The sequence below is a fragment of the Catharus ustulatus genome, chromosome 3 (assembly GCF_009819885.2).
Source record: "Catharus ustulatus isolate bCatUst1 chromosome 3, bCatUst1.pri.v2, whole genome shotgun sequence".
Classification (NCBI taxonomy): domain Eukaryota; kingdom Metazoa; phylum Chordata; class Aves; order Passeriformes; family Turdidae; genus Catharus; species Catharus ustulatus.
In genome coordinates, this window is record NC_046223.1 from 21456388 (window position 1) to 21470008 (window position 13621).

The 13621-nt window shown below is 39.4% G+C and overlaps 1 protein-coding gene across 1 annotated transcript in view; it reads right to left on the reverse strand.

Moving 5' to 3' along the window:
• Positions 1–329: 329 nt before the first annotated feature.
• Positions 330–13621, reverse strand: part of SPATA17 (spermatogenesis associated 17) — an 89207-nt gene continuing 75915 nt past the window's right edge. The window contains exon 10 of the mRNA XM_033055023.1: positions 330–482. Coding sequence (XP_032910914.1) covers positions 402–482 — 81 coding nt within the window. The 3' untranslated portion in view covers positions 330–401. The remainder of the gene's footprint in view (positions 483–13621) is intronic.

The following is a 13621-nucleotide window of genomic DNA, read 5'->3' on the forward strand; positions in this document are numbered from 1 at the left end:
AACAGTGATGAACCAGATTAATTTATAGTTGTGCGAGAAAAAAAGAGATATAAATTTTACACTTTTTTCCTTTTTTAGTGTTAACCTCACTTAAAAATGAGTAATAAATAAATGTGATTCTGAGTATTTTATTTGATGACACTGGTTTTGTATCCTATATTATTTATACTGAATAAACTATAGCATTTTCAGAAATAATTTCCTTAAAATAATATTTAAAATTTTTGATAAATTTTGGAAGCCATGTTGCCTAAATTTCAAGCAAAATTAATTAAAATTCTTTCAGACACAATATGCATCACAAAATATGGGACGTTCAGTCAACATACTGTTGTGTATTTGCTGAAATACATTTATTGACTACTTTTCATGTGTCTTATGATTTGTAGTTTCCAGGACAATTATGCTATTTGCCCAGTGCTGGAGTAAGTTTTTCCAAAATTGTCAAAGAGAACAATCGATGGAAACCGTGTTTCAAAGTCCTAAAGAAAAGAGAGAAAAAAAAATTATGTTAGGCTTAAATGGGTTTGCGTTTTTTAAGATATTTTAGAGTTCTAAATATTGTCTTCTAGTTACATTCCATTATATATATAGAATGCAAATTATGCAAAATAGTGAATATTAAATATACATTTTTACATTATATTAATATTACCTTGAAGAGGAGCAAAAGAATGGATTTAATTAAAAGTGAATATATATTTCAAACTCTCAGCAACTACAAGAACTGCAGAAATTTCCTACCTTAGAAACAAAATTTTGTAGTCTTTGGCAAATCATGGTTTACAAAAGTTTATTCTCACCCCTAGTAACCAGGCAGGTTAAAGAAAGCAAATTAGCCTTGCAATATTTTACCTTTTCTACCCTGGTCAAAATTGAAACATAGGTACTAAAACAGCTCCATAAGAAATGGTTAAAAAAATTCTTATACAAGTACTAGTGGCAACAAATTGATTAGGAGAAGCAACATGATTACTGAACATTTTTTTCCCAGATAGAGTTCTTGCTTATTACATTCAATTTTTTAAATGCAAATGCTTAAAAATCCAAATTGAATAAGGGAAACACAAGTGAAGCTTAAGAGTCCTAAGAGTACAATGTCAATTCAGCCAACAAACAAGAAAGCAAAACGAAGTAAGTGTTCTAAACCATATTTTGATTTTTCTACTTACTAATAAATACTCATCGTAAATGATTAGCAAGCCCATGGTATTTAAGATCAATGTTTTAAAGCTTTCTTAATAAAATTGTTTTGTTTGAACCTGAAGTATTGAGGATAGTGTAAAAATATATAATACTTGGTTTGCATTAAAATGGCTTTTACTTTTAGAAAGTAATATGCCACAGATGAACTCTCAGCTTTCTAGGATCTGATGATTCATTTTAAGAAGTTGGTCTGAATCTGAATACTTCGTAATGTTTTCTATTGCCAACAAATAGCCCTGTGAAAGTGGATGAAATTGAAATGTCTTCACGGAATGTCTGAGGCCATGAGTGAATGAAAGCGAAGTTTTATATTTTCAACACATTTCCCAATTTCACAGAATCACAGAATGACTAGGTTGGAAGAGACCTCCAAGATCATCAAGTCTAACCCATGCCCTAACACCTCAACTAGACCATGGCACCAAGTGCCACATCAGTCTTTTTAAAATACATTCAGGGATGGTGACTCCATCACCTCCCCAGGCAAAGCATTCCAACACTTTATTATTCTTTCCATGAAAAACTTTTTCCTAATATCCAACCTGTATCTCCCTTGGCACAGCTTGAGATTGTGTCTTCTGGTTCTGTCAGCGCCTGGAGAAAGAGACCAACCCCACCTGACCACAGCCACCTTTCAGGGAGTTTTAGAGACTGACAAGGTCACCCCTGAGTCTTCTTTTCTCCAGGCTGAACAGCCCCAGCTCCCTCAGCCGTTCCTCACAGGGTTTGTGTTCCCAGCCCCTCCCCAACCTCGTTGCCTCCTCTGGATGCGCTCAAGTGTCTAAATGTCCTCCCTGAACTGAGGGGCCAGAACTGGACACAGCACTCAAGGTGTGACCTCACCAGTGCTGAGTACAGGGGAAGAACGACCTCCCTGCTCCTGCTGGCCACACTATTCCTGACACAGGCCAGGATGCCATTGGCCTTCTTGGCCACCAGGGCACACTGCTGGCTCATGTCCATCCTGCTGTTGACCAGCACCCCCAGGTCCCTTTCTGCCTGGGCACTGTCCAGCCACACCATTCCCAGCCTATAACGCTGCAGAGGGGTATTGCGGCCAAAATACAGGACTCAAAACTTGGACTTACTACACCTCATCCTACTGGAGTCTGTCCATCCATCCAACTCTTCCAAGTCCCTCTTCAGACCCTTCCTACCTTCCAACAGATTGACACAAGCTCCCAGCTCAGTGTAGTCTGCAAATTTACTAATAAAGGATTCAATACCCTCATCCATGTCATCAATAAAAATATTGAACAGGATTGGCCCCAGCACAGATCCCTGAGGAATATCACTGGTGACTGATACCCATCTGGATGCAGAACAATTCACCACCATTCTCTGGGCCTGGCCATCCAGCCAGTTCCTAACCCAGCACAGAGTGCTCCTGTCCAAGCTATGGGCTGACAGCTTTTCCAGGGAATGCTGTGGGATACAGTGTCAAAGGCCTTGCTGAAGTCCAAATAGACAACATCCCACATACACCAGGCGGGTCACTTGGACATAAGAGAAGATCAGGTTGGCCAAACATGACCTACCCCTCCTAAAATCACACTGGCCATTCTGTAAATTCTGCATGATGGCACTTAGTATAAACTGCTCCATAATCTTACCTGGTACTGAGGTAAGGTTAACTGGCCTATAATTACTAGCATCCTCCTTCCCACCCTTTTTATAAATGGGTGTCACATTGGCCAGCTTCCAGTCATCTGGAACCTCACCCGTGAGCCAGGACTGCTGGTAAATGATGGAGAGCAGCTTCACAAGCTCATCTGCCAGCTCCCTCATCACCCTGGGATGGATCCCATCTGGTCCCATAGATTTATGAATATCCAAGCATCTCAGCAGTTCTCAGACTGCCTCCTCTTCGATACCAAGGGGACCATTCTGATCCCTGACACCATCTGCCAATCCAGGAGGACAGTTTCTGTGATAGTGAATACATCACAGCTCTGCTGTGGCACCAGGGTCTCCAGCTCTTCTTGTCTGTTACCCATGCTGCGTGCGTTGGTATATATGCACCTCAGCTGGGCTACTATTTCACCCCTTACTCAGGCTTGATACACTTGGGCCTGCTTTCAGACAGTCTAACTCCATCCCCTTCCCCCTTTGAACCTAGTTTAAAGCCCTCTCAAAAGGTTCTGCCAATCCATAAGCTAAAATCTTTCTGCCCTCAACAGAAAGATGGAGCCCATCCAGTTCCAGCAGGCCAGGTGCTGTAAAAGCTGCCCCATGATCAAAGAACCCAAAATTCTACTGATGACACCAACCCTTGAGCCACTTGTTAATAATGTGAGCTCTCCTATTCCTTTCACTGTTTATATCAGCCACCAAAGGGACTGAGGAAAAGACTACCTATGCTCCTGTCCTATCAACCACTTGACCCAGTGCCCTAAAGTCCCTTTTAATTGCCCTGATGCTCCTCTTTCCATCTCATCACTGCCAACCTGGAGTATCAGCAGTGGGTAATAGTCAGAGGGCTGAATCAGCCCAGGAGGTCTCTCAGTGATGTCCTGTACCTGGGCCCCAGGGAGGCAGCACACCTCCCTGTGGAATGGACCCTGATGATATGGGACCCTCTATTCCCCTCGGAAGGGAGTCACCCACCACAACTACAACTACCCTTATTTCTTTTTGATGTTAGAGGTGGTGATCTGTCTCACAGATGAAGCATAATTGGGAGGCTCACTGGTCACATAATTTTCTTCTAAATCATCTGGCTGACACTCTAAATCCAGGATCTTCTACCTATTCTGAAGTGGCACCTGGCTAGGGGATGGGCGTCAGGGGGCATTTTTATTATGGTCTCCCTGAATAAGGACCCACTTCCACTCCCCTTCATCCACCAGGTGTCCTCTTATGGCCTGACAGTGGGAGGTTTGGGAGCTCTCTGACTCCTGGGGGGCCTCCCTCAAGGATGGCGGAGCAGAGCTCTATTTCCCTTTCCCTAATACTCCTTAGCCTTTCAACTTCCTCCCTAAGCTCGGCCACCAGCCAAAGGAGATCATTCACCTGTTCACACCGCAGGCAGCCTTCTTCTGCAATGGCCCCTGGTACCACTGATAAGCTCAAACACTCCACACAGGAATGGGTCTACACAGGCACATCCTTTTTGGAGGGTTCCATTTGGTTACACACACCTGTACTTACTACAGCTTACTACAGCTTTCGATCGTGTACAGACCAAAACCCAACCAACCAACCAACAGAAACACAGTAAACGACGCACAGCAGCCCTTGCTCGCAGGAAGAAACCTGAAACCCTGCCAGCTGGCCCTGCGTGCGCAAACTGCTGTGCCATACCCTCAGAGATGTGCCACGCCCCCGTTTGCCACGCCCCAGTTTGCCACGCCCCAGTTTGCCACGCCCCCGTTTGCCACGCCCCTGTGTGCCCACTTGCACCCTGTGGTTGCAGTGCTCCCCAGGGGTCTCTTTTAACCAGCCTGCTGCTCACCGGTGGAGGAAGCCCCAACCTGCACCCACGTAACTCACAAGAGCTATTTGAAAGGTTTCATTTTCTCTTTAAAATGAGTTAAAAACTTTTTTTCTTAATGGCATGAAACAGAATTATCATTCCCTGGACAATTTGGATTTAGCTGCTTCACAGACCACAGTTCAGCTGTATCTCTATCAACAGAGCATCTCTGACTTCTAGTTAGCTTCATGCAAACACTGCATTTCATCTGCATTACATGTTGCCAAACTGAGACCATATCATTTCTTACATCTCATGCTTAAATTTGTTTACTATGATTCCTCCAAAATTCTGGTGCCTAAATCTTAAACTAGCAAGGTAGATATACATTCAAAAGTAAATAACCCGTGTGTGGTGTGAAAGCGAGTACTATCCCATTCCTAAACGATTCACAAGATTTACTTTTTAATGTTTCTTTATGCCTTGTACTGGCCAATTTCTTATTCAACAGAAACAGCCTATTTGCATATTTGCATATTAAACTTTTAGAATGGCACAATATTCTAATTTTCAGTGTCTGTTCAGCAACACAAACACCTTTTTACCATAGGCAAAATTGTCCATATAATTATTATAATAAATACTATAGTATCTCCAGCACAACTGCAAATGGTTTCCTTCTATAGTGAAGCTAGTAATATTTAATTCAGTAAATTAACCAGACTAATTCTGTTCATGGGAATGGAAAAATCAACAAACCAGCTCTAGTTGCTGAGAAAGCATGCAGATAATCCAGCAATAATTTAGGATTAAGCAGTAATTCAGAGCAGAACATGGTATCTGCTATTTTCAAAACAGAAAGTATCTTATTAATTAACATGCAGGACAGTTACATACAGCTTAACAAATCGTGAACAAGTGGTGAACTTCGGGTGAGACAGGGAAACCAGTGAAACCTGTGCACCCCCCATATCAGGATAAAATCAGGAATGGGAAGGCTGAGCATTGCAGAGATCTTCATTTGCTGGAGCAGACGGCTTTTGCTATTAGGATTCCTGGCCAAACAAAAACAATTGGCTGCCAAAATTAGCTCCTTGGGACGATTTAGGAGCCTTTGAAGTGAACAGTGTTTTTGAGCTGGAACTAAGCCCAGGTCCAGCTTCAAACTCAAATCAAAATGACAAAGAGGAAATTTTTTGTGCCACACGCCCCCTCAGTGTAAGATTACTTTGGTTTGGCAGCTGTACTGTTTATCTTGTTATTTAAAACTATTCCACTAGATACTCACAACTGAGCATTTAAACAACTGGCTCTGATTATGACGGCAGCAGTTATGTCTGACCACATTTAGGAAACATTACAGAGTCAGATGGATAAATAAAAGCATGCTGAATTTGGAGTTACATTAATTAAAGAAGTTTAAATGTATGCTAGGTAAAAATTACATAGCATGCATATAAAATATAAATATCTTTTTGGGAAACAGATCTTGTTTCTATTTTTTCTGTGTTTGAAGATAAAGATTATAATCAGATTTCAACAGAGAGATGAAGTAAAGCCTGAAAACACCACCTGGCCTTGCAAGATCTACCTCAGCATAAAGGGAAAGGAATTAGAAGGCAGGTTCTCACGTCCATCTTAATGTGATGGTGAAATGACCACTCAAAATATGCAGGGAAGCAGTGATGCACTGCTCATTGATTCTGATAGGAATCATCTTGAATTTAGGCTCTTTGCTACATAGCACAGAAGTTACAAAGTTATGTAAATAATCCTTCCGAAGAACATAAGTTGTGAGTGGAGAAAAACAGGCTTCTTTGAAATTATTTTCACCATCAGTTCCTCTCTGTTGGAAGCTGGAATGAATAGACTTACAAATATGAATGCAGACACATTGGTGAGCTTGACCCTACTGTTTTGCACTCTGGGGACCACAGGAGCATGGAGCTGAGCTTTATGGAATTTTTCCACAATACATTCTTAAATCATGCTGTATAACTCTCAGCATCAGAGACCTGAAATTCTCAGCACTGAGACCTATTTTGAAATTCCCAAACAAAGTTTATATAACACTTCCTTTTTAAACTTTTCCAGCTTTGACTCCTTTCACTCTAGTAAATTGTGACTCAAGTTCAACTGACAGAGCTTAACAAGACCTATGGACCCTTTCAATATATTTGACTACTTGAGCTTGTGAGCTCATCAGTTCAAAACAATGAAGTCAAAAAGGTGGCATAAAGCCACCAAAGATTCTTCTCAATCAGCACTCTGATGTCATTGATTAGACTTGCCAAATGGTTACATAGACTATATTTGGAATGTTATTAAAGCAAATTCCAAAGACATTTTTCATCTGACTATGCAGACTTACATAAATACAGATCACATACAAATGCTGGCAAGTGAACAAGACCTTGTAGACCTTCATATTGGTTTGGAGGGCTTTGAAAATTACTTCTGTGATATTCTAGAAACAAATTTGTACTAACAGTGTTTCCTTCCAAGTGATTTTGAGAGTAGTGTACAATATCCTGTAATATAAAAATGCAGTTCAAAAATGAGATAGGAATTACAATTGAGTATCTTCTTGGAAATTTAATGAAGTAGAAAGCTGTCTCAGACCAAAGCAAGAACAGGCAAACAGCAGTAGCATATCTACTCCCAGATTTTAAAGACAGAGAGCGCTATTATTACCATTTATTCTCAGCTCAGGCATATACACTTCAGGATAATTTCATATATCAAGTCTCTCTAGTCCATAATAATTATGAAGCTGTTAAGGATGTGATAAACTTGGAACAATATGCATACAATAAACTCACATTATCTGATTTACAGGATAGAATAATCTTTCCTTTTTCTCTGTAATGACAAAAGTTGGGTTTGCTGAATAAGTAGAGATTTGGTTGCATGAATTGAGAATGAATTTATGTTAGGTTGTATGAATATAGATTTCCTTCATGGGTTAGTAGAAGCAACATGTGTAGAAGTTTCAAATATAAATTGTATAATGAAAAGTATTCTCTGAAATGTAAAGCATTCCATCAATAGCAGATATTCAGAGCAGTGAGTCCTCTTCTGAGAGAATCAAAAAATACTAAAGACAGTGTATAAATGCGCTATGCCAACCACGACACCGTGTGCTGTGTGAAAGGTAAACCAATCCATGAAAAGTTTGCATCTCAGAAAAACTCTTTTGTAGTGCTGGAATTGTATCTGCTGCTCCTATAGAGACATTAGGCCTCTTCTGTTCTTCTCTGTATAGAACACCTATTCTGAATGCAAATTCTGTTAGGAATTAAGGGCAGAAGGAATAACTGAAAAATGAGCACAACTGCTGAAATCATAATTCTATCTTCATGCTACCGAGTAATAAAAGCAGGAAACAATAATTTGAAACAAATATCCACAGATATACATCAAGACCTTAGAGGACGCAGTGGGAAATTCTGCACAACTGTTCCTGCAGCAGGTACATTCTTGGTGTCAGGTAAGCTACGGAGCGATCTTGCTTTTCCACAAAGCCAGGAGACATCCCATGTACACAGCTCCTTTGGAAACCAGGCAGTGATGCCAAGTGTCATTTGCACAGCTCTCTCCACAACCCCACCTATTTAACACTAAGTGGTCATATTTATGATCCTAATGCTTCTAATAGTAAAACTAAAGTTTTAAATTGAGCTGTCATAGTAAGCCTCCTGACCTGTTAATAGCCACAGAGGTCTCTAACAAGGAAGCAAACCAGAAACAGCAAGCTGTTAGACAAGTAAAATGTTGATCCAGCTAACTTTTATTCTCAGCAAATTTATCAATACTGGTTAACAATACTTCCAACTAGTACAGGGCCTTCTGACATGACAAAATGAGTGTAACAACCTATTCTGTCAATACAACACAAATGTCATTTCAAGTGCTCAAAACCCACTAAGCTACCCTAAAAAAGATTGATTTATCTGTTCCAGTGTTTCTTTGGGGCAAACTTTTCTCACAACTGAAACCAATTAGTGGGCCTGGCACTTGTAGTGCAAAATGTAGGTCAGCATCAAGTAATAAAAAAGTATTGACTTTTCTCTGTCTGTAAGCAGCATGAAAGGGGTGCCATGGCCTTGTCGTATATGAAAAGAGCTCCATTAATTTCACTTATTTCAACCAGGGCTGTCAAATACTAATGCTTCTATTGCACTTTTCACACAAAGTACATTGACACCAATCCTGGCCCCAGTGTAACAAGTTTACAATATTTCAGTCAGTGAAAGGGGTACTATAATTTTTAATTCCCTGTTGTACATTTAGTCTCTTTAAGCAGCACTGCTCATAAGAATCACTAAGAGATATGAGCTGGGACATTAATAACAGCTTCACACTTCTTCCCATGGGCAACAGAGCCTATTTCTTGGGCACAGCTTCAACAGCTAATTAGCCATAAAGTTCAGGACACAGTTGTTTGGCATAACTCTGTTTTTGTGGCTGGTGGGCACAGACTGCCAATTTTATTTTCTGTGGAGAAAAAAAAAAACAAAACCAAGGAAGAGGTCTTCCATGACTTAAGGCTATAAAATTGAAAAGCTAATGTGTTAACCAATTGGGTCAACCAGCCCCTTCAAATAAGAGATAATAACAAAAGCCTGGATCATGCCTTAGGGACTGGATCTCATTGTGTCAGCACAGAGGTATTGACTCCCAGGGAAAAGTGTGCCTAATCAGAGTTCTCTGCCCCACAGCTGACAAGTGACCACTGCTGTGATGAAGGGAATAGAATTGCACCTTTCCCTATTCAGCTTACCAACATGATGCAGAGGAGGAGAAGGAGGAACCAACACTGACCTCCTCCTTCAACTACTACTGTTACCAATTTGCGAACCTCTACATTTTGATCCTTCTGGTAGGAGCAATAACGTTTTCATGGAATCACAGGATATTTTATGAGCTTCTCCATATTGTGGATAGACACAGCAGAGGTCAAACTGACTCAAAATGTTATGATCCTGTTTCCTTCCATTCTCTGCAATTTGCCTTCTAGACTGACTTTTCTTTTTTTCAAGTGAAGTTTATGGTTCTTGTTGACAAGCTTGAGTGTGATGCCTAACTCATTCCCTAATTGCCTCCTGCAAATGCAAACATCACCACCAACAATAAAACTCTTTGATTTAAAAAGACTGGGTGACTATGGTAGAAGGCAATTTTCTACTTGCTTTAATGACTTTGTAAGTCTTACCCTTTGAATCAACTTGCTATTAGATCTTAAAATATAATGATATTGTATAGCCATCATAAAAGGCAACTTTATAACCTTCTGTGTTATGCTTCCATCAGGCAAGTTTTTTTTTCTATTTGTTAGTTTTAGTCTTTTATTGACATTATGATAATGTGTTGTAAAAAAGGATCAGGAAATTATGTTCACAGTAGGAAATTAAACAATACTATTTTAATACCCTATCTCCCAAGCAGAAAGAGAAATCATTAATTGCTACTTAATTTATGTAACTAATATTTCATTATTTTTACACTTAATTTTTCGTGGATATTTATAACTATCACTGACTCTTACATGTTTTATCTTTTATGAACTAAAAATGAGGAAGCCAATTTCAAACAGTGCTTGCTAGATATTATGAAAAATTTCTAATGATGGTTCATGAGTTTGAAAAACCACTGACTTGATAATCACAAAGATTTAGATACTTTATGTGTGATGTGTCACGTACGAGCAGCACAGCCATGTGTGCTCCCTTGAGAAACCTTAACATGGAAATTATAACTCCATTCCTCCCTTTCTGGAGTATTTGGAGAAGGAAGTGTTCTGCTATTCATCTGTGCTCACTGAAGTTTCCCTTCATAGCTCAGCAGCTAAATTGTGCTAATTTAAGCTTTGGAGATAGTTGGAAACAGCTGACAAAAATCAAGCTGTAAAACTCCTTGTCCTCATCTGTGCAAGGTAGGAGAGGATGTGTTCCATGTGTGAGAAGAGCCTATTTTAGCTCCTGCACGGTTAGAAGCAGTTTGGACAAAGGAACAAAAGCATATCCTCTTTCATAGCTGCACAAATTAAACTATGGCATGACAGAAAATAATGATGCTCTTCAGAATGCAATAATTTGAGCCACTGTACAAGGAAAGCACAACTATTCCTAAACGAATAAGATATTCTGCAACAGCAATGTTCATTAGGGATTACAAATATGTCAACCCTTACTGTCCTTTCTCACAAGCAAAGGCAAATTATCTCTGGGCTTTGATGGAAGTTTTGTGCAAGAATGCACAAAGGAAAAAAAGGGGAAGGATTTGGTCCAGTGAATTACTTTTTCCTGTAAGTATTGCCTCTGCAAAATTGACCTGGTATCTGAAACCAGGCTGTCCTTTTTGTCATGTGTAATATAACCAGCAATGAAGATTTGTGGTCCAAATTTGCATTTGATACATTTACTTAGTACCCTGCAGTCATTGTGGTTGCCCAAGGGGAAGGAAGGGTGGAATTCCCAGCTGTACCCTCTACGTTCATTTATTCCATTTATTAATGATCTGTAAGCCAAGGCACTGTCTGGTCCTTTCTCTCAAACATGGACTAGCTTTGCAATGCTTTAGAAAGAAATACATTTTCCCTTGTAAATAACTGTTCAGTTAATAAATTTCTTAATGTGTAGGACGCTAATCTATGGAAAAAGAATAAGTCACCTTGATGTAGACACTTTTCAGTACTTTTCAGTAGTTTTAGACCTGTTCAGAGTCAGTATCAATATTATATGTTTGCTGCACGAAGTTACAGTGTATGCTGTACCATACTTTAGGCAACGTTATAAAACAACATCATCCAAATTCTATTCTGAATGTCTGTATATGAACCAAAATTGCCAAAGATAATACTCTATTTTTTGAACTATGTAGGCTTTTTTTAACAAGCAAATTAAATTAAGAAACCAATGTGAATTTCTCCACAAGCTATTTCATACTTGGATACCCTTGAACTTTACTGAATCAGGGCTAAAAAACAAATGTGCAGTTGAAATACTTCAGTAAGTATTCAGAATCCCAAGAGATGTTTATTTGCTATTGTCATGCAAATATCTACCTCTTATAGTCTATTTTAACTAAATATTTTTGCAGAGGAGAGTAGAAATTCATCTTAATCTATTTAAGATGTATAAATAACATTGTCAAGAATGAAAACAGTCTAATGAGAAATATATAACCCTTTAAAGAAGCTATTAAATCGGAGGCGGAGCCTAACACTACATTCCTGTGCACAAAGAACACACAGACTTAAAAAGCATCTGATGAAAAAAAAAGTAAAGGACATATTTTTATGACAGTATTTGTATTTTTAAACCAGCTTCTTGTCTTGTCCATCAAACACACTCTGCTAGCAACAGGACTTGCATTAGAAACTAGTGCACTTAGGGATAAACATCTTGACTTAGGCCATTTGTAAGCTGCCCCCTTCATTGTCTAATCTGTTCAACTACCACATTCTCTTTCCAGCTGAAAATAAGCCAGCACCTCACTGCCAAGACAAACTCAGAACCACTTTTAACCTGCTAGACTAAAGCCAGAAAATGTTTAACCTGCCAAGATTAAGTTGCAATTCTCTCTAACTTGCCAAATCATGCCACCCGGAGTTAAGGAGGAAAAATTCTGAGTTTAAATCCTCAAGTGAAAATATTTTTTATCTTTTTTGGCTTCTGATATGCAGCAAAACCAGTACTCCAGTTAGATTGATCTGGTTTCACATGGTTCTGGATGACACTTTCTAACCTGATTGTTTTCTGTGATGAAATTACAAGATATGCAGATCAAAGGAGAACAGTGGATGATGCTGTCTGCCTGAGCTTTAACAAGGCTTTCAACACAATCTCCCAGAGAATCCTTTTAACCAAGCTGGTAAATTATAGTCTAGATGTGCAGACTAATAGATGTAATAGCTGTCTGGAGCCTCAGGTTCAAAGGGTAGCAATGAATGGCTTCTCCTCAACTGGAACCCGGGTATCAACATGTTTCCTCAGGTGCTGTCTTAGGGCCTATCTTAATATCTTCCTCAATGACTTGGAGGTGGAGGAATGCACTCTCCTCAGGTTCCAGGATTACACCAAAGTAATGGATACCATGGAGACCCTTGAGGGCTGTCACTCAGTGATGCAGACAGGCTAGAGGAATGGCTTGACAGAACCTTACAAAACACAGGATGGACAAATGCACCTGGCACTCACCCACCCCAGAGCAAAGCAGTCTGGAGGCTGACAGGCTGGGCAGCAGCCCTGCAGAAGAGGACCTAGTGGTCCTTGCGGGCAACTGGCTAAACGAGTCAGCAATTTGTCCTAGCACTCATGAAAGCTAGAGAGAAAACCAGCTTTCCTCTTCCAGAAATACAAGCTACCTTCAGAAGAGACAGAAATTATCAAACAGGAATATTTTTTCATTTTGCAGGCAGCTTACTTTGCAGATTGGCTAACACTAAAGAAACTACTCATCTCCCATCCAGTGTTTACAAACGCTCTCATTAATCAATAAAATGGGAACAAAAGCTTTTAGACTAATACCTATTCCTACTTTGTCTGTCTGTCTTTACTCATATATGATAACATATCTTCTTTATGTGTCATGTTTTCAGTGCCATTTATTCTTCTTGTAAATCCACCAGGTCTTTGATACAGTTTAGGAACAGTGATTACTCACTCAGGTGCCACAGATTTGATTGGCATTAGCATGAAGTTAGTTCTGACAAACTTGCTGATTAGAAGCTTTGGGGAGAAGAACAGCTGGTATTTATAGCCAAACATTGTTACAGATTCAACACTGTTCAGAAAAATCATATGGACTACACTTATTAGCACAAATTTTAAAAATAGATTGCTGAGCAATTCAAAAACTAAAACCATGCTGTATTGGTTCTGATATGAATTCATGTTATGTATATACTAAATGTAACAACTTGTGCACAATATTCTATGGTAGCGCATAAGCAAAAGTTCATTTCATTTTTTCAGCTGCATAACTTCTGAACTAAAT